The sequence below is a fragment of the Meriones unguiculatus genome (assembly GCF_030254825.1).
Source record: "Meriones unguiculatus strain TT.TT164.6M chromosome 13 unlocalized genomic scaffold, Bangor_MerUng_6.1 Chr13_unordered_Scaffold_34, whole genome shotgun sequence".
In the NCBI taxonomy this organism is placed as follows: domain Eukaryota; kingdom Metazoa; phylum Chordata; class Mammalia; order Rodentia; family Muridae; genus Meriones; species Meriones unguiculatus.
The window spans coordinates 16,850,384-16,877,428 of NW_026843646.1; the positions used below are offsets into that span (position 1 = coordinate 16,850,384).

At 37.2% G+C, this 27,045-nt stretch overlaps 1 protein-coding gene across 1 annotated transcript in view; it reads right to left on the reverse strand.

The window, feature by feature from the left end:
* The window catches only part of LOC110561735 (vomeronasal type-2 receptor 116-like), a 799,658-nt gene extending 776,129 nt beyond the window's left edge, over nt 1-23,529 (reverse strand). The window contains 3 exon segments of the mRNA XM_060376155.1: nt 14,679-14,965; nt 15,349-15,637; nt 23,321-23,529. Of these exon segments, the coding sequence (XP_060232138.1) occupies nt 14,679-14,965; nt 15,349-15,637; nt 23,321-23,529 (785 nt within the window).
* Between the last annotated feature and the right edge of the window lie 3,516 nt (nt 23,530-27,045).

The following is a 27,045-nucleotide window of genomic DNA, read 5'->3' on the forward strand; positions in this document are numbered from 1 at the left end:
ACAGTGTTTTCCCTGTTCAAATGATTATTGTAAGATGTCTTGCCCATGTGGCAGAACTATGTTTTTCTCAAGAAGAAAACTTCAACTTTATGGCACTTCTGGCTTTAATGTTGGCTGTACTTCTGTAATGGCCCATTAAGCAGCTTGTTAGACATCTTTCCTTTGACATGAAGATGGCCAATGGTTGCTATGATCAGGGCTTGGTTATATATTGGAGACAAACTGTTGACAATACTTGTGGAAAACATTTGTTTCCTAGCATCTTAATCTCTAACAGATCTGGTTGGCAGGTCTGTTTTAAAAGATCCTGTAGATAAACTCTACTTGGTGTGACTTCCTGTCTCCTAAACACTAGTAAATCCCTTACATCAACAATTCTACCTGTTTACATCACAGCTTTACAGTGAAGTGCTACTCAACACGTTGTACCCGCCTAGGGAACTTGGTAATTCGTGGGTCTTTGAAGAGGACCAGGCCTGAAAGAAAAATGGGCAAGAGAGAAGAACAGGACCAAGCAGTTTTCCTTGAAGGCTATCTCGTGAAACCGGTCAGGTGGGGGAATCAGGTGTGGGGGGGTTCCCGGTCTCAGGAAGCAATCTATCAAGGTGGTCAAAGCTAATTGCAGCCTCCGGCGCCAGCATCCGTTGTGACTACGTACCTGGGATTCTTGGTCCCTGGCAACCAACACATGTTATTTACAACCTCCACAAATTTACTCCAAATGAATCTTGCATCTACATGTTAAGTGCCACTGGCAGAACTTTTAGAAGATACTAAAAGAAACTAGGCCTCTTCAAGTTTGCATCCTGCAAAGGACATTTCTTCCTTCAAATCTTTACTGAAAATGCTTTGTGAACATGCAGCTCCATAGTGTGTAAGGAAGACAGCCTCCAGAGCACAGCCTCCTCCAAGCAACTTACATTTTGCTCCCCCATTTTGCTAGCAATGTCAAACTAGATTCATATTCCCAAGCTTGAAGAGCCATCTTCAAGACCCACGAATTACCGAGTCCCCTAGGCGGGTACAACGTGTTGAGTAGCACTTCACTGTAAAGCTGTGATGTAAACAGGTAGAATTGTTGATGTAAGGGATTTACTAGTGTTTAGGAGACAGGAAGTCACACCAAGTAGAGTTTATCTACAGGATCTTTTAAAACAGACCTGCCAACCAGATCTGTTAGAGATTAAGATGCTAGGAAACAAATGTTTTCCACAAGTATTGTCAACAGTTTGTCTCCAATATATAACCAAGCCCTGATCATAGCAACCTGGTGCCTTAAACATTTTACTATCACTTTTCTCCATCAATACCATAACCTAAGCTTTTTAGAATGGAGGCATATTTGCCAAAGCCTGAAAACCCATTCTCAGGATTTCAGCTTTTTGAGTTTCAAATGGCACTACATAGAAAAAAAATTCTTCAAGCCAGCCTGGGCATATTGCTATGTCCCAAGAAGTATACTATCAACCCTTAATGGTCAGCCCCAAGAAAAACAATTTAGGCCAAATCTGCAACCATTATTATTCCATTTTTGGAATAATACAATGTTTATATCTCATATCTTTGTAGAATTTGTTTATATGTTTAATCAAAGTATTCTTTTGTTATTTGGTCATACAACACCACAGTGAAACTGTCCAAACTGATATTTCTAGGAAAAGGAGATGCTAATACCTCACTCTTTTATTATTAAAATTTTTTTGTCCATAATTATAAGCCCAAGTGTATGTGAAGATGTCTTCAGCCATTTATTTTATAGCGCTATATTTTCATTGAGGGGCATACAGCTCCTAATCTTATATGCCATGTAATCACCTAAGGATACAATAGTAAGACACTTTTAATCTCAAATGCTGCAAACTCTCCTACTCCTACATACTTTGCCTTTTAAAGAGTACTTTATTCTAATAATTTTGTTCTTGAAGAAGCACAGGGGCAGATTTTGCAAGACTATCTTGGAGCTGGAGTCTCATAAGGAGATCTCTGCCATCTTTATGTCAGTTACAACTTCCAGATCACATGGAACACCTTCATGTAGGGCCAGAAAATAGATATTTTCCCTAAAATGAGAGGGGTAGTATGCTCAGGAGTTTTCTGGGGAATCTTGGAAGCAGTACTCCTGGGCAAGGGCATAAATGATTCAGTAAAAAAATGTCTCATTGATCCAATGTATCTAAGTGTGCATGTATTGAAAGCCTCCTAAGCATGTGGAAAGTGGAGAACAAGACCAAACCTGGAAGACAGCATGGAGGCTACTGAAACATGCAGCTCAACTTTGCTGGATCTTTGTTGAAAACTGTGCTGGCTTCCTGGCATTTGCTGTTCACATTAGATATGGGAGTGCCATGGAAGCAGTGGACAGTAGAATAGCAGGGTATGTATGATCTGATTAAGAAAAGAAGAACAAGGGGTACTCTCTCCCGGAGCCCACCAGCAGAGTCAAATAGTTCTTGAGTTGGGAGTGAGGATTAAAATTAATAAACTAACACACAACACATGGGACCTTTCTGAGAGGCCCTAGTACGGACTAGATGCCTTATTTTATTTCAGACTCCTTTTAAGCCAGAGTAAAAGCAGATCAGCACAATGAGTTAAATTTACAAGGAGGTGAAACAAGAGGTGTGATTTTGACAAGGTAGCCCACCTGCTGTCTCAAACAAAAGGAGATAGACTTGAAAATCCTTTACTGACCCCAGTGAAGGCCTGGGGAAGGCAGTCTTTCCACTGAGATCTGAATATCAAAGCAGTTGGTAGAACGGTGGATCCCAACAACTCTCTGCATAAACACAGGAGAAAAACTAAAATGAAGGAAGTTGACAAAATACCAGTAAATATGTCTGTAAAAGCCATAAGCAATCATACTATGAAGTATTTACAAAAAATGACCATACATAAGTTCATGAATAAATATACAAATATAGTTCAAATGGAAAACCTACAACCATCATGTTAATATAGTAATATTAACATGTAATATAGACCCAAACATAGTAATATAGACCCAAATATATTTCATTATACCTACAGATAAGTGTAATTCACCATGCACCAAAGTAGCTTATCTTCACAAAAAAATAATCAGAAGACCATGACCAATCTGGCAGACTTATGTAAAACCAAAAAGGCAGACTTATGTAAAACAGTCACATCTGATGCATTTTCAAAACAATTCTCACGTCTAAGACTCAGAGAAGGTGCAAAACAAGGGGCAGAAAAGTGTAAATGACAAAGTTAGCATATGCTCTCGGACCATGTTTTCTAAAAATGTAAGAAGCTACAGCAGTAGGTCTTACTAATATGAATGCATAAACATGAAAATGCTAATATGCATGATAAAGTTGTCCACAAAGAATCCACAAAGAATCACACATACAGAAAAATCTACAGGGAACTAAAACAGCCTAAGAATAGGAGGACTAGTCTTCCCCAGGCAGGCCCCTACCAACAAGTTATCCAACACCAAATGATCAGACCTGGAAACACACATATAAAAATAACATTAAAGCTACTGAACAAGTTTTATTTAGGAGGATATATGCATACGTATATGCGTGTAGTAAAATTTAATGAAAAAAAGAGGGTATGAATTTGAAAGAGAGCCAGGAAAGGTGTTTGGGACTATTCAGAGAAAAAGAAGACAGGCAAAAAATGATGTAATTACATTACAATTACAACAACAACAAAAAACAGAAAGAGAAAAAATACCATTCAGTTGCTTTTTATAAATATGAAAATTAAAGATAAATTGATAAAATTAGAAAAAGCATTTTGCTTAGTGAGGTAACACAGATGCAGAAATACAAACCTGTATATTCTCTACCTTTGAGGTTCCTAGCTTGAAATATGAGTACATTTGGGACTATATATGAAGGCTTTGCCTTATTTTGTTGTATCTTCTTTTTCCTGTTTGATTGACAGAATCTTATAGGCCTGTTCTTTTCTAAAGAGGAAATGAAAGAGAAATGGATCTAGGGAGTTTATGGAGAGCTGCTTGTTTGGCAAACAGTAAAAAACATGTTTTCTTCCTGGCCTTTACCTTGACAATAACAGGATGTTTTGCCAAGCTCCTTGTTTGTGTGATCTTGCACTATTTCTGCTATACAGAGATATGGTCTAAGAAAACAAGTTTGAACCCCTTCCTTGTATTGATATGTTTTGCTATGACTATAAAAATGAGCTGTTGCATAAACCAGGAGGCTACATTTTTACTGAGAGCCCTCTCAAGCTGACCTCTTGAGGTCTTGCTTTATTTCATTCCTCATTCCCCACTTAGGTACCGTTGAACTTTGGTGGGAGGCTCTGGCAGAAGGTAAGGGTTAGATGGGAAAAGTGGAGGGAGGCAAAAGTGCAATCTGGATGTATTTATTGTAAAGAAAAGCATTTACTTTCAATAAAAAATAAAGAAAATAAACATATGAAATGCAAAAAAGCGGGGTCAAAGAGGGTTCTCTAAAGTGTTCTTCATGCTATTCATTTTCAAGAAAGCACAGGACTATATTTTCATATTTGGTGCCCTATAATCTTCCCAACTATGAACCACATAAAAGATCAGCATGATTGTCTTTATGCCACAGATAAGTTTAATACTTAACCTAATGAAGAGTTGTGTAGCTATGTCCCAAGAATACACATCTAAAACTCCTGAACACAAGACTCAGGGATCATTGCAGGAGAGGGATGGTAACATTCTAAGAAACAGGGTAATGGTATTTTGTCATGAGATTGTATCCCACAGTGCCACACCCACTCCAGTGTCATCTGTGTAGCATTACAATGGTTGTGCTGCTAGGCAGGAGATACGTTTTCCTCGGGAATAGGCTCCCCAGAGGTCCTTGGCAAAATGCTCACCCCTGGCCACCTGAGCCAAAGAGATGTACTCCAAGATTCCTATCCTTCCTTGGTTGCAGGGTTGGATTAATGAGCTTTTTGCTGTTTCTCTATGATTCTTGGAATAGCACAATTAACTATTCCAGGAAACATATTTCTGATAGATTACTAAAAGCTTTAGCAAAAAAGAGTGGGAGGAAAATAAAATTTTAGGAGAGGTAATAAATCAGATTCAGTATCAGGCAGATTCAGTATCAGGAATTGCTTGTGGAAAATCCAAACATTGTAGGTAATGAAAGAGTAAGAGCTTTACACAGGTGTTTATGATGAGGCAAAAAGAAGATAGGTAAACATAGGAGGTCAGAAGGTTTTAAATTATACTATGAGTTTTATGGACAGGCTAGATGAAGCGTCTTATCTCTAAGGAGGATTGTAAATCCTTAGCAGGACAAACATGAGGAATTCCCCTCAATGCTTATCTCTAAGGAGGATTGTAAATTTTTAGCCAACTTGGCTCAGAGGGCCATAACAGTCCCTGGCCTTCCCCTCACTAATTAGTAGCAATAAAACTGCATAAATAGCAATGAGTTTAAAGTTTTATGTCCATTGTTTGCTTTGATTAGAAACTTTTAGGCCAAGATTTTTTGTAGACACTGCTTTATATTAGGTTGCCCTTTCAGTTAAAATGTAAACTTTGTATTGTTGGTAAAAGTCTAAATGATCCGGGAAATATGTCGACTTCAAGGTGCTTCTTTATGTAATCACTATATAAGTGTTAGCTTGACTTCAGTAAATCGCAGCAGATTCAAAAGACATCTTGGTGTCATCTCTGTCTGTCATCCACCGAACCCGTACCTTCCTGAATATCCAAAACCATGATTCTCCTGTGGTTGTGAGACCCGACTGGGTCAGTCCGTGGCACCCCAGCAATACTATACTCACAAAATCTTACCAGCATGTCTGCTCATACATGAGCTAGATGAGGATGACACCAGTACACATGCTAACCTACGTAGGGGAAAGCCCTCAAGGCCCCAAAATATAATAAAAGAACTACAGACTACAAAGACATTATTAGAGAGGTAAAAAGTCTTTCCCTTGGAAGAACATGCCAGTTGATTACTCAATACTAAATAATCATTCCTGTAAACACAATTTGAAATAATATACAGAATGAGCAGTTTGTACTTATGCATGTGTGTGTGAGTATATAAACACATATATATGTAACAACAGTTAATGAGAATAAAGGCAATGTATTTTAAAAAGAGCAGCTAGGGATATTCAGGAGGGTTTGGAGGGAGAAATGGACAAGTAAAAACAAATTAATTATATTTTAATCTAAAAAATAATAAAAATATTATCAATAGCATTTCTTTGTATATTTGTATATCTGCAGCTGACAAATTTGAATGGAAATTATATCAGGAAAATAAAGGACAAAATAGCGTCAACTGATTTACTAAAAAGGAAGAGGTGATTTAGTGTATTGCTCTTGTTTCAATCAGTGTTCTATTTTTGTTTGGTGACACCATGACTATGGCAACTCTGTTAAAGGAAAACATTTAATTAAAGATGGCTTAAAAATTGAGACAATTCACTGTCATCATGTCCGGAAGTATGGTAGCATACAGGCAAGTATGGTGCTCGGAAGTTGCTGACAGGTCTAATCTGGATGCACAGGTGAAAAAAAGAGGTTGGAGAAGGAAGGGGAAAGGATGGAGAACAGGGAGAGAAAGACTCTGCCATGGGCTTATAAAACCACTGACACACTTCTTCCAACAAGGTCACACCAGCTACAATAAGGCCACACTAAGGACCCTTGTCAAGCAGGGCCTCTCCTTAGTGACAAAGAATTGGAATGAATGAGCCTATGGATTATATTTTTCAAACCTTTGCTCCTTTTTTTCTTTTTTTCTTTATTTATGAGTGATTATATACCCTGTGTGTCTTCTGCTTCTGGGATACCTCATTCAGGATGATCTTTTACAGTTCCCACCATTTACCTGCAAACATCATGATTTCCTTGTTTTAAATTGGTGTAGTATTCCACTGTGTAAATATACCACACTTTCCGTATCCATTCCTCAACTGAGGGACATTTGGGTTGTTTCCAGCTTCTGACAAATAAAGCTACTACGAACATAATTGAGCAAATTTCCTTGTTACTTGACCATAATTTGGATATATGCCTAGGAATGGTATAGTTGGATCTTGCAGTAGCACTATTCCTAATTGTCTGAGAAAGCGCCAGATTGATTTCCTGAGTGAGGTATCCCAGAAGCAGAAAGACACACTCACTCATAAGTTGATATTAGACATATAATATACTATAAACATACTAAAATCTGTACACCTAAGGAAGCTAATAAAGAAGGAGAACTCTTGGTAAGATGCTCAATCCTCTTTCAGAAAGGCAAAAAGGATAGTCATCAGAAGAGGGAGGAAAAAGGGCACAGGACAGGATCCTATCACAGAGGACCTCTGAAAGACTTCATCCTAGAGGGTATCAAAGCAGATGCTAAGAAGCATAGCTCAACTTTGAGCAGAGTGCAGGGAGTCTTATGAAAGAAAAGGAGGATAGAAATACCTTTGCACTTTTTTGACATGTATTTGGTATTTAAAATAAAATTAAATGGCTCTGAGTGTGGTTTAATAGAAAAATATTTTCATTTATATTTCTCTAAAAACTGGTATCAAACCAAAAAGCAACAAAATATAAAGAAGTGGTATATATATTTCAGTAATAACTCATTATTAATGGACTTAATTTCACAACAAAGAGACAGAAAGCGAAACAATTAGAAATGATTATCTTCATGCAAGGTTCTTGAGCATCTCTCTGATTTTTGTCCATTGGGACCCCAAGTGTCAAGTCCAAAAGAACCTGATTAAAATGGCTAACTTGTGGTACATACTAGCATAAAAAGCACATTTTAGCTCCATACTCTCTCAGAATTTCAAGCACCTGTTACCAAGTCCATGCTGACCTTTTGGTTCTTATCAGATCTTCTCACCCCTCCCCCTAATATAAATTTCTCCAGTCCATGGGTTTATCTTCCCCCTCAGTTTCTCAATCCTTCTTAGGCTTGCCATTTTGATTTTGTACCCCATGGGTCTCTTTTGGTCCTCTTAGCTCCCTTTCTCTTAGGCCTTTCTCCTGTTGCTTCTCACTCTGTCTCCTCTCTCTCTCTTTCTCTCCTTGTCACATTTTCTTTACCTGATCGAATTCAGCCCAATGATCTTGTTTAGTTCACTAATTCTCTCCCTGCTCTAAAATCTTCCAGATGCCTATGGCTTTACTCTTTTTCATATCTATAATAAAGATTTTCTTTTCATCACTACCTTGGAGTGTTCATGTTTACTTTTTACACAGAGAATCACTTGTAATTCTCTAGTTTCCTCTTCCCTGTTGACTATCAGACTCTCCTCTAATCCATTTACATTCCTATGTGTCAACCACCAATATCTGGAGACACTCTCTACGTAGGAACCCTCTGACAACACCACTGAGATATCAGCTAGGCCAGCTGCACTTTCCTTCCTGGCCTCCACTAAACATTCATCAGTCTCATTTCCAAATCTGTAAAAGACCATTTCCATGGAAATGTCTACAACTCTATTCCCATTCTCTAGACACTGTGCCAAATACTTCAGTTAATCCAGAGTTCCTCCCTTCTGAGGACCTATTCATTCCACTCTTCTAGTCCATTCTCATTCACTTGTGTCAAAGGGCAATAAATAAAAGCACTATCTTCCTGGATCTGGGTAGACGTAATAAGGCTGGACACAGGTGAGTGATTCTTACTGTCTTTTCTGTAGTTCAGTGCAATCTCTTTAATCTCATCCACAGCACTGCAGCACACCATTTTCAGGAAGCTTGTCTTCCACCCTACCTCTAAACAATAAGAACTTTGCCATACCTTTTTGTAGACCCAGATTGTTCCTACTTGAGCATTTCCTTAATCCTCCCTTTAGCCAACTCCCATTCCTTAGTATCATCCTAAGTAAGTATAAACAAGTGCTTCCCAGGATCTACAGTAGCCACACCTGGCATGGTCTTAGAAGCACTCCCAAAAAGGCAACCTACAGCCAACACACTTTCCTAAGATCCAAAGCAGGCAACAGAAATCAAGAAACAAAACATAACAAACTTACCAATGTCAACTCCAAATATTGACACCTAAAATAACAATCTTCCCAATCCCTGATACTTAAACACAGTGCAAAACCAAAATTATTAACACTGAAGACAATATGCCTTTAACAAATTCAGGAGCCCAACTAGAGTAGACCCTGAAAAATGCAATAGAGTCAGAGTAGAAGACAAGGACTTCAAAACATGAATATGCTCAAGGACATTACAGTGGATATGGATAAAATCTTAGTGATGCCTGTGAAAACACAATGAGTGGAATACAATGATGAAAACAGTTCAAGGTGTCACAATAGAAAAAGACACACTAAAATTGCAAACTAGATAAAGGTAGAAATGAAAAAAAATGAGGAAGTAAAAAACTCCAGAGTTAAGCCTCATCTACACAGTCTAAGACATGGAAGAGAATCTTAAGACAAGAAAAATGCTATTCTGTTCAGAAAATCTTTATCTGAGTGAATGAGTTCAAGGCTATTAGTCATTTTCTCTTCAAATACCTTAACTGCACATGGACTTTGCTGAGGTTTTAACCCATTTGGAAGTGAGTTTTGAGTGAAAACAGGGATCTATTCCTACATAGATATGTTTCTACATATAGACATGTAGTTTAGTTGACACCATTTGTGAAGATTATATCTTTTTTCCAGTGTGTATTTCTAGCTTCATTATAAAAGGAATATAGAGTACAAGTACATTTACATAATATTTACTAGTCAAATATTACTCAGACTTTGAAAAAATCAAATCATGATACTTGAAGGTAAAGGCACCTTTGCAGGAAACTGAGAATGAGAGAACCTAGACCCCAAAAGACATATATGGTATGAATTTGCTTATACAGAAATAGTTTTAAGACATATGATATCCAAGCAAGTAAACATAATGCCACAGAGGACACATACCAATTAAGAACTGGGAGTAAGAGGGAGGCAGAGATTTCTCCCTAGGAACGGGAAATAAAATAGGTAGTTACAAATTGAAGGTGGGCTAAAAGGATACAATTGAAAGGGATCGGGGAAGGAAGAGGGCAATGAAAAGGTAACACAAGGAGAGACAGGTAAAATTAAGGATAATTTGTTTGGTATTGTAGAAACCTAATACAATAGAAACTTTCTAAAATATATACATGTAAGAAGTCAATAGAAATGAAATCACCACATTAACAGGAAAGTCCTGACTGGGAATCTCTTGTCACTAAATAAAGCATCCAGTATTGGTAATCAGTTATATTTTACTGAGCTATTGGTCAAAGTAGTGTGATTGTAATGCCAAAACAAAACAGGCTTTTGTCAAGACTATAGGTTGCTCTCCACAAAATGACTGGAATGTCCTATTGCTTGAGACAACACTTACATAAATCATTGAACATAGATAAATAGAGGTTGTGCCTACATAGAACCTTCACACCTACATTCTAGCAACCTTGATATGGAAAGTATTCTGCAACTACAAGAGAAGATATAAACAGTAACCCAGCTACCAAACTTTTGAACTATAACAATGTCCTACCTGTAAGACAATATTAGTGCAACAGTTGTAGGAGTAAATAACCAATCTATAGTTTGACTTAAGATCCACTTCACATGATGGAATCCACACCTGACACTGGTTTATTGATCAAGAAAAAGAAATTACATAGCCCATGGTTCTAGGGAAAAAGCAAATACTATGTTCTACTAAAAGTAATAAAATGACCCTTGCCACCATTCTGCTACACTCATAGACAAGTATCTTGTTCATCCATAATCAAAGAAGCTTCCTCCTGCAGCTGATGGAAACAAATACAGAGACCCATAGAGATGATGACCATTCAGGCCTTTACAGCCATTGAAGCAGGACAGTCTCCCCAAGCATGGGAGCTAAAAATGTAACGCTCAGGATGCGAGGCTAAGCACTGCACTCAGGGCCAGCTGCTTTCAACCCAGAGAAGAGCATGTCTGATTGCATGCCAGTTGATGCCCCAGGTCCCGACTCTGAGAAAAAGGTATCGGACGGGTCTGATGCTCTTTGGGTGGATGACACCTAAATGAACATTGGTACAAAGTCCCAATTTATTTCTAATATCAGAGATCAGACCTCTACTCTTGCCTGGTGCATCTAAAACAAAAAAGGGGAACTGTAGAGAGCTGCGTAATGCTGCTCCTTAAAGATGGAGCTGGTTTCCGCCTTCTACCTTCCTGATGGTGAGTGCTCTCTGTTACAAACAACTCCATATTTGGCTAAGGCTGAGGATCTGGCTTGCTTCCCTGTATGTGGACCTATCTGCATTGCCCACGTGGCATGCTGGGGTTGGCTACCCAGAGGCTATTTAAGCTGTGGGCTGGCTTTCCCCAGGGTCAGAAGATTGTTCAATGTTCCTGAATAAACTGCATTGAAAAAAAAAGAAGATAAACAAGAATGCATACTTATCTCAATAAAAATGGTTCAAATCAGAAAAAAATATTGGAGAGATGAGGAATACAAGGCACATATCTAAACATACTAAAGGCAATATACAGCAAGCCTATAGCCAATGTCAAACTACATGGAGAGAAACTTAAAGCAATCTCACTGAAATTAGGGACAATGCAAGGCTGCCCACTCTCTCCATATCTCCTCAACATAGTTCTGGAAGTCTTTGCTAGAGCAATAAGACAATTGAAGGAAATCAAGGGGATACAAATTGGAAAGGAAGAAATCAAAGTATCACTATTTGCAGATGCTATGATAGTATACCTGAGTGACCCCAAAAATTTTACCAGGGAACTCCTACAGCTGATATACACCTTCAGCAAAGTGGCTGGATAAAAAATTAACTAAAAAGAAATCAGTAGCCTTCCTGTATACAAAAGACAAAAGGGCTGAGAAAGAAATTAGGGAAACAACACTCTTCACAATAGCCACAAAAGACATAAAGTACCTTGGTGTGACCCTAACCAAGCAAGTCAAAGACTTGTATGAAAATAATTTCAAGTCTCTGAAGAAAGAATTAGAAGAAAATATCAGAAGATGGATGGCTTGGCAGGATTAACATAGTAGAAATGGCCATCTTACCAAAAGCAGTTTACAGATTCAATGCAATTGCCATCAAATTACCAACACAATTCTTTACAGACCTTGAAAGAAAGATGCTCAACTTCATATGGAATAAAAAGAAACCCAGAACCGCTTAAAACTATCCTCTACAATAAAAGATCTTCTGGAGATATCTCCATCCCTGATCTCAAGCTGTACTATAGAGCAACAGTAATAAAAACTGCATGGTACTGGCATAGAAACAGAATGGTGAATCAATGGAGCCAAATAGAAGACCCAGAAATAAACCCACACACTTATAGACACCTGATTTTTTATGAAGATGCTAAAACCATATGATGGAAAAAAAATAGCATCTTCAACAAATGGTGCTGGTCTCACTGGATATCTACATGTAGAAAAATGCAAATAGATCCATACTTATCACCCTGCACAAAACTAAAGTCCAAGTGGATCAAACACCTCAACATAAAACCAGAGGCACATTAAATAGGTTAGAAGAAAAAGTGGGGAAGAGCCTAGAACTCATTGGTACAGGAGACAACTTCCTGAACAGAACACCAACAGCACAGGCTTTAAGAGCAACAATCAATAAATTGGACCTCATGAAACTGAAAAGCTTCTGTAAAGCAAAGGACACTGTCATCAAAACAAAACGAATGCCTACAGAATTGGAAAGATTCTTCACCAACCCTCTATCTGACAGAGGGCTAATATCCAGCATACATAAAGAACTAAAGAAGCTGAAAAGCAACAAACCAAGTAATCCAATTAAAAAATGTGGAACAGAGCTAAACAGAGAATTCTCGATAGAGGATTATCGAATGGCAGAGAAACATTTAAAGAAATGCTCAACTTCATTAGCCATCAGGGAAATGCAAATCAAAACAACCCTGAGATTTCACCTTACACCCATGAGAATGGCCAAGATCAAAAACTCAAGTGACAACACATGCTGGAGAGGTTGTGGAGAAAGGGGAACCCTCCTTTACTGCTGGTGGGAATGTAAGCTTGTACAACCACTCTGGAAATCAATCTGGTGGTTTCTCAGACAACTAGGAATCATGCTTCCTCAAGATCCAGCTCTACCACTTCTAGGCATATATCCAAAAGAGGCTCAAGTATACAATAAGGACATTTGCTCAACCATGTTTGCAGCAGCTTTATTTGTAATAGCCAGAAGCTGGAAACAATCCAGATGCCCCTCAACTGAAGAATGGATACAGAAATTGTGGTACAAAACACAATGGAATATTACTCAGCAATGAAAAATAAGGAAATAATGAAATTTGCTGATCAATGGTGGGACCTGGAAAGGATCTTCCTGAGTGAGCTATCCCAGAAGCAGAACGACACACATGGTATAAACTCACTCATATAGGCATATAATATAGGAGAAACCTACTAAAATCTGTACACCTAAAAAGAAACTAATCAAGAGGGGAAGACTCTGGCTAAAATGCTCAATCCCCATCCCTAAAGGCAAAGAGGATGGACATCAGAAGATGAAGAAAACAGGAAACAAGTTAGGAACCTGCCACAGAGGGCCTCTGAAAGATTCTGCCTTGCAGACTATCAAAGTAGATGCTGAGACTTATGGCCAACTGTTGGGGAGAGTGCAGGGAATCTTATGAAAGAAGTAGGAAATAGTAAGATCTGGAGAGGACAGGAGTTCCACAAGGAGAGAAACAGAAGCAAAATATCTGAGCACAGGGGCCTTTCCTGAGACTGATACTCCAAACAAGGACCATGCATGGAGATAACCTAGAACCCCTGCACAAATGTAGCCCATGGCTGTTCAGAATCCAAGTGGGTTCCATTGTAATAGGAACATGGACTGTCTCTGACATGAATTGATTGGCCTGCTCTTTAATTACCTCCCCCTGAGGGGGAAGCAGCATTACCAGGCCACAGAAAAAGATAATGCAGCCAATCATGATGAGGCCTAATTGACTAGGATCAGAAGAAAGGAAAAGAAGACCTCCTTTATCAGTGGACTTGGGAGAGGCATGCATGCAGAGGGTGGACGGAGGGAGGGATTGGGACGGGAAGAGTGAGGGAGCCACAGGGGGGATACAAAGCAAATAAAGTGTAATTAATAAAAAAAGAAAAAAAGTTTAAAAAAATGTCAAAATGCTGATATTACAACACACAAGAAGGGATATTACCTGCCAGGGGAAGAATTCCATTTCTTTTCCAGTAGCATATGGTTGTGTCTGTATTTGCTGAAGGTTCATCTCATGGAGACTGTAGGCCACAGCATACACAGCATTGTATATATTGTAGCTCTCTTCACTCATGGCTGGGTCAAAAATGTGTCTGGGCAGTAACTCCAAAGAAGCGTTGGGTTGGCAGTTTTCCAAAAGTTGACAGTCAAGCTCAGAAAATGAGCATTTGAAGAACAAATGCCAAAACTTAGGAAGATAAGTGTCTTCAGGGTATTTGTAGGGATTAACTGAATAAAATTTGTGAACTCAACCATCTCTTATGGTGTGTAAAAATGAGTCTCCCATGAAATGAGTCTCCCATGAACTAATCAGCATGGCTGACATAATCCCACTGAGAGTTTAAGACCCAGACTTTCCATGTCATAAACAGGTGCCCAATGTGTTGCATTAAACCTTGTGAAGATCCAATGTCCCCATATATAACTATCACATTTGCTGAGGATTCCTGACACTCCTCCAGATTTTTCCATAATTCATTGGAAAGTGAATTCATGGTGCCAGAGATCAGTTTCAAAAAGGCTATGCAGATGCCATTATTCTCCATATCTTTTCTCAAGTCTGACAGCCTCTGATTCCCTCTGTGGTCATCTGGGAGGATCAGACCAACCCAGGACCATCTGAAATAAAGCATCAATGAGACTATGGCAAGTGATAAATATGTGTCCTTGGGCACCGTCTGATAGAAAGAATTAAACTGACCTTGGTCATTCAAGGTAGAATCAAAAGCCCCAAAAGAGAGCTGTAGAAAAACAAAATTGGTAACCAGATAAAGAACACTGGCATCAAACACAATCTCCATCTTGAATCAACAGATGAAAACATTCAGGATGAAGATAGTTTTGCCATTTTTTTAAAGGCAAAAAAAAAACCAGCAAAAAAAAAAAAAAAACACAGAGTTTTTCACAAAAAATTACTGACAGGTCTCCAGTTTAAATAAGCTATATGGTCTCATCCACTTCTTATTCCTTTGTATTTCAAGTACTGGAAATATGGATCTATCGTCAAGGACCTTCATACTTTCCTTTGATATTGGATTATCTAGTACCTCCTTTTTACATTTTCAGACACCTGTTCCATTAACAAAGAATACATGACTCCTAGTTTTCACTCCCCATCCCTCACCTGAGGTATTTTGTAGAGTTGTAGTAGTGTCCCAATGTGAGCAGATGTTGCCCATGATGTTCCTGTGAGTGCAGCAGGTGACATTCTCTTCCTTACACAGTTGTAATTAAATAGATGATTGCTCACACTTGTGAGCCAAAAAAAGGGGCCAAGAAGGATACTCTTTTCAGTAAATCTAATATGTAGCTCAAAGCCCAGAGTTGTGTTGGGTAGAAGATGAGGATTTCTGTTGATCTCCTCAGTGGCAAATACCAGGGCCAGAACAAACTGGTAGCTCTTAAACTTATTCCTGCATAGATTTCATAAAATCACAAAGGACAAAAACAGACCATACAACTTTTGTACTTAGTTCAATAGCTTTTATATTCAAATGTCAATGTCTCTATAAAATCCATATTTTAATATCTTTTCATGAGTGACTGAAAGTGAAAAAGGAATTTTAACTAGAATCAGGTGAGATCCTACAGTATAAACACTCATTAATTATGGTCACCATAATTAATTATGTAATTGTTTTACTTATCTTTTATGTGAGGAAAAACATTTAAAAAACTGTCCATGAGGATCAATCCGCACTCAGAAAGATAAACAGGATGGACATTGGAGGAAGGAGAGAACAGGAAGCAGGTCAGGAGCCTATCACAAAGGGCCTCTGAAAGACTTTACCCAGCAGTGTATCAAAGCAGATGCTGAGGCTCATAACCAAACTTTGAGCTTAGTGCAGTGAATATTAGGAAAGAACAGGGAGGTAGTAAGACCTGGAGAGGAAAGGAGCTCCACAGGGAAAGCAACAGAACCCAAAACTTTGGAGACATGTGTCTTATCTGAGACTGATACTCCACCCAAGAACCATTCATGGATATTAGCTAGAACCCCTGCTCAGATGTAGCCCATGGCAGCTCAGTATCTAAATGGGTTCCTTAGAAAGGGGAAAGGGCCTGTCTCTCATGTGAACTCAGTGGCTGGCTCTTTGATAACCTTCCCTTGATGGGGGAGTAGCCTTACCAGGCCACATAGGAAGACAATGCATCTAGTCCTAATGAGACCTGATAGGCTAGAATCAGATGGAATAGGAGAAGGACCTCTGCTATCAGTGGACTTGGAGAGGGGCATGGGAAGGGATGAGGGAAGCAGGGTGGGAGGAAGAGGGAATAAAGGAGGAGGCTATAGCTGGGATACAAAATGAATAAACTGTAATTAATATATAAAAATAAAAATGTAATTAAAATTTAAATCATATGATTTATATTGAAATGTATTTAATTTCACATTAAATATGGGATAAATTTTATGCAACCCAAGATCATTCAGAGAGAAGTGATGAACAGTCTTCAAGTTGCTTGATCTTTGTGTTGCCTGTAATCACTAGGATTTTACGAAGCATATTTTAAAAGCAAAATAATTTTTTTCTTTAAAAATTAAGTTAATGTGTTCATTTTGAAGGGAAAAAACTGTTCATGTATAAGGAATTAGGTTCTGACAAATCATCATAACTCTTGATATCTGGACCTTGGTCTTTCAACCTCCATGATTATGAAAGGAGATTATATCTTGCTTCAATCACCCAGTTTTGGGGGGAGAACATCATATGTAAAGAATAGCACAAATTTAATTCAAATCATAAAATGTCATAGTTGTCATTTTATGATATTTTTAATGGGGTATCCAAGAGCACACTATATAGACTAGGCTGGCCTTGAACTCAAGGGGATTTTACTGTCTTCCCTTCTAAATTTCTGGGATTAATCCATGTGTATTATCACCTGAATTTGTTTTACCTTAGTGTGTATTTATGAGCTGTGTGCATCACTTATGAGGCTGTGAGACTCTTTTCAGGCACAGGAGTTTCAAGAACTTTAAATGCAAAACATAGAAGGCCGTCCAGTGTCAGTCCAAGCTATCCACATTTATTCACAGTGTCTCTTCATCATTTATTTCACTAATGAGAGACTGACTGACTTATTTGATTGGCAGAGACAGTTTGCCCAAGAACACATTCTTTAAAGCAAGCTGGTCTTTGAATTAGTAATTTATTTTTCTGTATCTCCTTTCCCAGTGCTGTGAGGAGGAGAATGTACCATAACAACTGGCATGGCATTCTGGTCAGCAAACTTGTAGGGAGTCACCTTTCCCTAGCTCTACCTTCCATATGATCACTGGATTACAAGAGTAGGTTCATGTTCTTTGATAGATCTGACCTCAGGTCCTCATACTTGCACCTAATGCATTTTACCTTATTAGGCAACTCTTGATCTGTCTAATAATGTTGTGAAGAAAAACTACACTCTTAATGATATCAAAACCCCCTATGGAAAGGAATATCATCTCATTTTAGTGTCAAAGTGTGCTGTTCACAAGCTCTTTCTTTCCGTTTTTACTTAGTAAATTGTTCTTCAGTTGAATATAGAAATACTTTATATTAAGACATTTTTAGGGATTTATAGAAAAAATATTATTTTGTATAATTTATAAAATATATAGGGAAGTAAATTTCTTCCACATTAAGCATACTTGGACAGAAAAGAAACGGCATCTTTAGATGTGGAATTTTGGCCTTTTAGTCACATAGTTTTTTTTGTGTTTTTTTTTTCTCCATCATGTGTTTGCATATCTGATTCTTTTTCATCCTTACTCTTTTTCCAATTTTTTTTTCCTTTAGCACAGCTGCTGGTCTGCCAAAAATCTGATATGCATGTTGGCTCAAAGGACGTTGTATTATTTTCTTTTCTCCTCTACACTTCTTCTTTGAGAAGTTTCTGAAATTTATAACTTGCATACTCAGGTGTATTTCTTTTAAACCAAAATGGATTTATCAAGAAACTTCACACAAGTTAAAACAAACAAAAGACTTCTTATATAAAAATTATAACCAGTTAGTAAATTGTATTAGCAATTAGCAGTTGTATTTAGCATGGGGAATTAATAAAATCACACAAAATTTAGGAGCAGTGTTACCTTTTACAAAGGATAAAGAAGGAATACAAAGGCTACCAATGAAAATATTTTAGTTAAAAAAAATCCATCACAAAGAACTCTCAAATCAGCATGAGATGCTAAAATTAATCAGACCAGAAGTCTGTACATCTCAGCGAACTTGTATGAAATTTTAACAATGATTCAAGTCATGTTAAGAAAATCAAATACCTCAGTGTCCAAGTGGGTTCCATAGTAATGGGAAGAGGGACTGCCTCTGACATAAACTGATTGGCCTGCTCTTTGATCACCTCACCCTGAGGGAGGAGCAGCCTTACCAGGCCACAGAATATGATAATGCAGCCACTCCTGATGAGATCTGAAAGACTAAGATCAGAAGGAAGGAGAGGGGGACCTCTCCTATCAGTGGTCTTGGGGAGGGGCATGAAGAAGGCAGAGGGAAGGTGGAATTAGGAGGGGAGGAGGGGGGCTTGTGGGGGATACAAAGAGAATAAAGTGTAATTAATAAAAGTTTAAAAAAAGCAACTGTATTTTGCTATGCAGGCTCTGAACAAGTAATGGAATTTTTAACAATGTTACTTGTCATGATGTCAGAAGAATGTTATATTTAAATTTAGAAATGTATTTTTAAAATGTGGAAAAAATTAAAATATTATTCTTAAGCATTTTTAAAAGAAAATAAAATACCATGCATCTTTCATATTCATTATCTAGAATGTATCAAGAAGCTCTAAGATTGGATCCTGCAGAACTTGATGGTATGACTCCTTTGCTGAGGATGCTACATACTTGAGTTACAGAACATGGAGAAATCTAACTGGTACTCACCTGGATGCTTTATCTCTGCTGGCTAGATTCATGGTGCTTAAAGGTGTGCTTAAAGGTGTTATGCATTCTACCAAAGAAAATAAAAACAATCATCACTCTCACTCATCTGTGAACCATGAGGTATCCAGTAATGACTGGCTTTATATGATATGTTCTCTGGTACAAAAATGGGCACACTTGGTATGAGAAAATGAACAAGATAGACACACTCTTATCCAAAGTAACTCAAAAGCAGAAAGATATTATCCAAATCAACAATGAAAAGGAGGACATAATAACAGACACCGAGGAAATAAAAAGAATGATTAGGCTTTACTTCACAAGCCTATAGGCCAGAAAATTTGGAAATCTAAATGAAATGGCCAATTTCTTGATAGATTCCACTTGCCATGAATCCAGATTAGTTAAACAAATTAAATAGTTCTGTATCCCCTAAGGAAATAGAAGTAGTCATCCAAAGTAGTCTCCATCCAAAAATTGTCCAAGGCCAAGTGGTTTTAGCACAGAATTCTGCCAGACCTTCAAAAATAGCTAATATCAATATTCTTGAAAATACACTTCTATTCCACAAAATATAAACAAACAAATATTAGCAAAGTCATCTGTGAGGCCATAGTCTCCTTGTTACTTAAACTACACAAAGACCCAACAAAGAAAGAGTTTCAGACCAATCTCCCATATGAACATTGATGAGAAAATTCTCAATAAAAAATGCAAACTAAAAGCAAGGACACATCAAAAACACTCTTCATGATTCTCAAGTAGGCTTCATCCCAGGCATACAGGGATGGCTCAATATACAGAAAACATTCAATGTAATTCACTGTATAAACAAACTAAAAGAAAAAAAACCCCCACAGGATCATCTCCTTAGATAGAAAAAAGCACTTGACAAAATACAACACCTGTATTTACCTAAATATACCTAAATATAGTAAAGGTAATATACAACAAGTCTATAGCCAACATCAAACTAAATGGAGAGAAACTTAAATCAGTCCTGCTGAAATCAGGAACAAAGCAAGGCTGCCCACTCTTTTTTATTTCTTCAGCAGAGTACCTGAAGTCCTAGCTAGAGCAGTAAGACAACTGAAGGAGCTCAAAGGAATATTAATTGGAAAGAAGTCAAATTATCACTATTTGCAGATGATATGGTAGTATACATAAGTGATGCAAAAGATTGTACTAGAGAACTCCTTCAGCTCATAAAGGTGCTGGATAAAAAATTAATTCAAAAAATAAAGAAAGGAAGAAAGAAAAAAAGAAGGAAGAAAATTAAAAAAAAAAACAGTAGCTCTGTTGCACACAAAAGACAAATGGGCTGGGAAAGAACTTGGGGCAACAACACCCTTAACTATACCCACAAAAATCAGAAAGTATCTTGATGTAACTCTAACCAAGCAAGTGAAAGACTTGTATGAAAAAAATTCAAATCATTGAATGAAGAAATAGTAGAGGATATTAGAAGATGAAAAGATCTCCCATATTCAGGGATACACATTACAGGCCTGCCCATAGACTGATCATATTAAGTCATTACTCAAGTGAATCTTCCTCCACTCCAATGGCTCAGATTTGAGTCTAGTTCACAGAAAACATTCCAGGACACAAATAAATATGAGACAAAACGTCTACAAATGTTTTAGACCATATGAAAATGTTAAGAAAGAGGTAGTAATATTTTTATAAAAGTATGAGCTAATGAATGCTCAAAAAATCTTAAGTGGTTGTTTACAATATTCTTATTAGGATAGCAAAAGTTGCAGAAGAGGCAGACAAATCAGTTTTAAAGAAAATAAATCTGAGAAATTTCCTGTGTTAATTCTAAATGTCTACTCATCAGATAATTTATATTAAAAATAAGAGAATACTTAATAGATTATTTACTCATTAAATTAAAGTTGAAATAGAATATGATAAAATGATCTCTTAATCCACTACTTTAAAAGAAAATTAATGTGCAGGTTTTGCATTCACATTTGTTTCTGTAATGGAGGGTCCGTGAGAAGCTGTAGAATAATCACCACAGTGTTACATTCATCTCAGCCTGACTCAGACTAAAACTTTTATATCAGAGAAATTGGTTTATAGTTGATGGGCTGCTTGTGTTTGTGTCTCTGGCAGTGTTCAAAATACACCTGTATATTAGTTCTTCTTTGTTAGTTTTCCCAAGCAAAGTTGAGTTATCAAATACAAACAGAATGCCAATTCAAAGAAGATTCTGGAGATGAATAAAGATCAGTGGAAACAGAAGAGCAGACACCAAAGGTATACTTCTCAGTTAAATGATTGCAGGCCAGACACAATATAGACCTTCATGAAATGATTTAGAAGACTCTCAATGGCCATTCTGACTGTGTACAAAGTAAAGGCCACATGGTAATAATTTGTGGAAAGAGAGACCTCAACTATAAGGCTACAGGCAAGAATGGAGGAAAGTGCTCAGGATCAAGATAGAGTTAGAGGAAGAACCATTTTCACTGCTAATACACATAAGAATAAAACAATGGAGAACATAATCCAGGATGATTTTTAGATATCAGATCAACATCCTAGAACACTTGCAGTTGCTCCGTTTAGTCTACTATTATATATCCCAGAAACAAATATATAATACAAATTTGTTTAAGTGTATTCAGAAAAATAAGTTTGGGAACTACATTGTATAAGACAAGGTTGTTAATCTTTCATAGTAAAAATACTGTTTTCTTGACATGAACCACTTTGACCATTTTAGCTATATAAATGTTGATTTTTTTTACATGAAATGATCATTTCATCCATCATATACATAGCTCATGTAACCAAAAGTATACTCTTTTTCACATACAGGTTTGTTGCTCTGTCATATAGAGAAAAACACATATACATGAATATAGTTACCTGAGCAGCTGAAAGTAGAGAAAAAAGGAAGAGGAGAGTAACAAAGTTTTAGTTATGATGAAGTAAAAGGGGCTCTGTCCAGCATTAAAATTCCCAGTCTTCTATGACACAAATTTGTGGTTTTATATGAGATAAAATACGATTCTTATGAAATCATATCTACCTTGAATTACTCCATCAAGATATGAATTATTGAGTCTAGATATAACATTTTGGTCTATGCTATGTTATTTAAAAACCAAATGTGTCACCACCCTCAAATATTTGATGATTTTTTTAATATCTGAAAATATTTCTTCCTCCACTGTCCTTGATTTTTTTTATTAACACCCCACCATGGCTTTAACAAATACACAATAATGTTACATCAAACACAATTCACCTTCATAAGTATATTTTATGTTGTAAATTTGTATCATTTGTCTTTCTACTGGTTTTCTTGGGTGTTCATATATTTACAAGCTCTATTGCTCTACTTCAGAGTGTTTTTGAACCAATTATTAAAGATTCAGGATGACTGTATGTTTAAGCTCACTTTATTTCCTCTATACTATAGAGAGTCACACTTTAATATTTGTCATTAATTTGTGTAAGAAAATTAGACTTTTTGACACTATTACATATTCTTGCATATTTAAGAAAAGCTAAATTGTGGCTTTAAGTGGCCACTCTCACAGAAAGGTCATCTTGGTGATCACATCCATATAAATGAGACAAAACACTGGACACATAGCAAATAGATTTTAATTTTTAAAATCTGTCTGAAAATAAAAAAGTTTAGCAAAAAAATAATAATAAAGCGAAAACACTGCCGTGCAAAACAAAACAAAACAAACCCCACACATACAAAGATATGTGTGGAGTACAAAATTGCTCCCAAATTTCATGGTGGCTGTCCTGTTGTGAAATCATCTGCATGAAACATAATCAAGACTTGTCAGTTCAGCAACATTCCAGGCACTCAGTATTGCCTGCATTCAGCAACATTGCTGTTCTCACAAGAGCACATTTACACTTAAAGAAAGCTTAGAAGTACCAGCTCATTATTAGATTAAATTATACACACTCTAATATCACAACACTAAAAATATTTAAATAGTCTGGCATTACAAGTATGACAGAAGATCATGAAATTCCATTGTCATAGGAAAAAAGCAAAATGAATAACATGAAAGTTATTACTTTTCCTTTGAAACAAAAAGGGGAAAATATACTTGAAGAGATTTGAGACTGGAAACCAGGGAATTTGCAAAAAAGAAAGAAGTTTTAATCTAAATCCTTTAAGTCACACACATTCTGCACTTGTAAAATGAATACTTGTACTTACTGTATGTACATCTCCTTAAAATAGTATGGGTTCTTTATATCAGGAACATTGTTACATGTATAATAAATATGAAGAGGAAAAAATGCACCAATCATCACATCTCCTTGATGGTAAAAATCTTCCTTCATAGTTACATAGCAGTCATAGTCAGAAAAGGCCCAGACAAAATTAGGAATATACAAGAGCTGGAAGATAAAAATCCAGAACATCACGTTAACATACATATAGACTCAGCATAAGACTAGTGAATACAAATTTAACAATGTCCAGCAGGTATATATTCAACTCAAGTTTTTGTGATCATGTGTGTTTCTCACTTTGTTAATGAGTGCAGCTGTCACACTAGTCACTCCAAGTTCTTCGTGACACTTCCTCCACTGCCATTGAGGGTTCTGAAATTCTTTCTTCCCTTAGGCTCTGCATCTGAGGTCCTGTGTTCTGCTTGAAAACAAGTTGGAAAATATGTTTTGGATCTTTTGCTCTAACCACAGGCACCATGATTTCAGCCAAGAATGTAGACAACCCTACTTCAGAGATCAACTTTCTGATTGGGCTGTTTTGGCCAAGTTTGAAGCAAGCAACTTTTCTTATGAAAACACCTCCAGCTGATGAAAACATGCTACAACAGAGGTTCCTGTGATAGGGGAATCAGGAGAAGGCCTGAAAATGTTCACGCCATGCACCCACAAAGAAAATAAGGGGAATCATGCTTTTTCAATATAAGACAACCGATGGAGTCTACTCTTTGTACTGACTATAGGTGCCTCAGAAATTTCTTCTATTACACATTTGTTTTTTTCTTATTACAGGTAATAGACTAAGATCAGAAAGAAGGAGAGGAGGACCTCCCCTATCAGTGGACTTGGGGAGGGGCATGCGGGAAGAAGGGGGAAGGAGGGTGGGACCAGAAGGGGAGGAGGGGGGGTTATGAGGGGATACAAAGTGAATAAACTGTAATTAATAAAAAAAGAAAAGAAAAAAGTGAATAAAGTGTAATTAATAAAGAATAATAAAAAATGACATATCTGTTAACTTTGTGAATATGATTAATGCACCCTACACAATCAGATTATTTATCACTTTGGAAAAAACAAGAATAAATTGACTCATCTAAGAAAAGGATGTTTGGGTAGAGTGACAAAAACACAAAATGAAACAAAAAAAGTACTATATAAAGTAATGTTTACAGTTCAAACTGTTATGCTAGGGTCACGAGACCCTCAGAGACCACAAGAAGATGACCCAATGCAAAAGCAAGAGTGATCCAACTCGGGACCCAAGTCTCACTGATGCAGCAGTAGAGAAGTGGGACCCTGAGCCTTGGGTGAACAGTTTTTTTTTAAGGGAAAAATGCAAGCAGGGGATTTCTGTGACAGCAAACAGGGCTGTTCATGCCTTGGCTTTACAGAATTGGGTAAAAGGCATATAGCTAAGTGACCCTTTAGCTGAGGCACATAATCACAATTGCCATTCTTCTAAACTACCTCTGGAACGTTGGAGAGAATTTTCCCAACTGATTCTCATTGATTGTTGCCAGGGAGATTGTCTCTGTTTTCTACCAAGTATTTATTCTGTGACATTTCCTGGAAGCTGTTGCTAGGAGAGTTAACTTTGTTTTCTTTGAAGTGTATATTCTGTGATATTTCCTGGTACCTGAGTTCAGCCCTGGGTCAAGATGGTTTCTCATTTCAACTTGTAGTCAACCAAGCTAACTTAAGAGCTTCAAAACCATAGTTTGTTGGGACATTATTTTTGTTTCAGAGTAACAACATACAATGAGTAGATAATAGCAGAAACCGTCTATTATAAAACTGGATGCAATGAAAAGACATAGAAAACCTGGTGTTTAGTAATTCACATTTCAGTGCAATCCTGGATAATAAAGCAAAACTGTGTTTCAATCAACACAAAATTGTCCCTCCCTTAGACTCAGAGAACTCAGTCTGAAGTATAGGAAGTTTATTGACAAATTATTCAACATTATTCAGGATAGCAATGACATGTATGGGTTTGAGAAAATGTTTGAGAAATGGGTTTCTCAAACATATGGGTTTGAGAAAATGTCCTGGTAACAGGACTAGACATTAAAAAATCTTTTTATTCTTGTTATTTTCTGACCAAAAAAATTATTTTTACAATGTGTGAAGTGAGTGATTATAAAACAACAATCACTTTATGGATGATACAGACATCACAGTCTGAAAAGAACATAAGATGAAGTTTCTCACAAGTGTTTAAGGATAAACATTGAAGAAAAATAAATTAGTTTCTCAGTAAGCAGATGATATTGATGGGAAAAAAATGAGGAATGCTAATATTTCAATCTGAAGTGAAAAATAAACACACCCAAGATGTCACAAGTGACAAATAAATATTGCCAGCACAATCTGTATTTATTAAACTAGATCTAAGAAATCAAATAAATGCTAAGAATAAATGCACATCTTTTATTAATAACTATATTATAGGTCACAGGTTCTCACTAAAAACACACAAACAAACACATTAAGAAACAGGGTCCACTGTTGGGCAGAGTGCATGGAATCTTATGAAAGAAGTGGAAAATAGTAAGATCTGGAGAGGACAGGAACTCCACAAGGAGAGCAACAGAAACAGAAAATTTGAACACAGGGGTCTTCTCAGAGACTCATACTCCAACCAAGTACCAGGCATGGAGATAACCTAGAACCCCTGTATAGATGTAGCAGTTTAGTGTCCAAGTGGGTTATATAGTAATGGGAAGAGGGACTGCCTCTGACGTAATCTGATTGGCCTGCTCTTTGATCACCTCCCCCTGAGGGGGGGGAGCAGCCTTACTAGGCCACAGAAGATTATGATGCTGCCACTTATGATGAGATTTGATAGACTAAGATCAGAAGGAAGAAGAGGAAGACCTTCCCTATCAATGGACTTGGGGAGGGGCATGCATGAAAAAAGAGGAGGGAAGGTGGGATCAGGAGGGGAGGAGGGCGGGGGTTATGGGGCAAATAAACTGTAATTAATAAAAGTTTAAAAAATAGGAAAAAATAAAAAAGAAACAGAGTCCATCTTTACATATACTGGATATTAGCCCTCTGTCAGATAGAGGGTTGGTGAAGAATCTTTCCCATTCTGTAGGCATTCGTTTTGTTTTGATGACAGTGTCCTTTGCTTTAAAGAAGCTTTTCAGTTTCATGAGGTCCCATTTACTGATTGTTGCTCTTAGAGCCTGTGCTTTTGGTGTTCTGTTCAGGAAGTTGTCTCCTGTACCAATGAGTTCAAGGCTCTTTCCCACCTTTTCTTCTAACCGATTTAATGTGTCTGGTTTTATGTTGAGGTGTTTGATCCACTTGGACTTTAGTTTTGTGCAGGGTGATAAGTATGAATCTATGTGCATTGTTCTACATATAGACATCCAGTTAGACCAGCACCATTTGTTGAAGATGCTATTTTTTTCCATCATATGGTTTTAGCATCTTCGTAAAAAATCAGGTGTCTATAAGTGTGTGGGTTTATTTCTGGGTCTTCTATTTGGCTCCATTGATTCACCATTCTGTTTCTATGCCAGTACCATGCAGTTTTTATTACTGTTGCTCTATAGTACAGCTTGAGATCAGGGATGGAGATATCTCCAGAAGATCTTTTATTGTAGAGGATAGTTTTAGCAATTCTGGGTTCCTTGTTATTCCATATGAAGTTGAGAATCTTTCTTTCAAGGTCTGTAAAGAATTGTGTAATTTGATGGG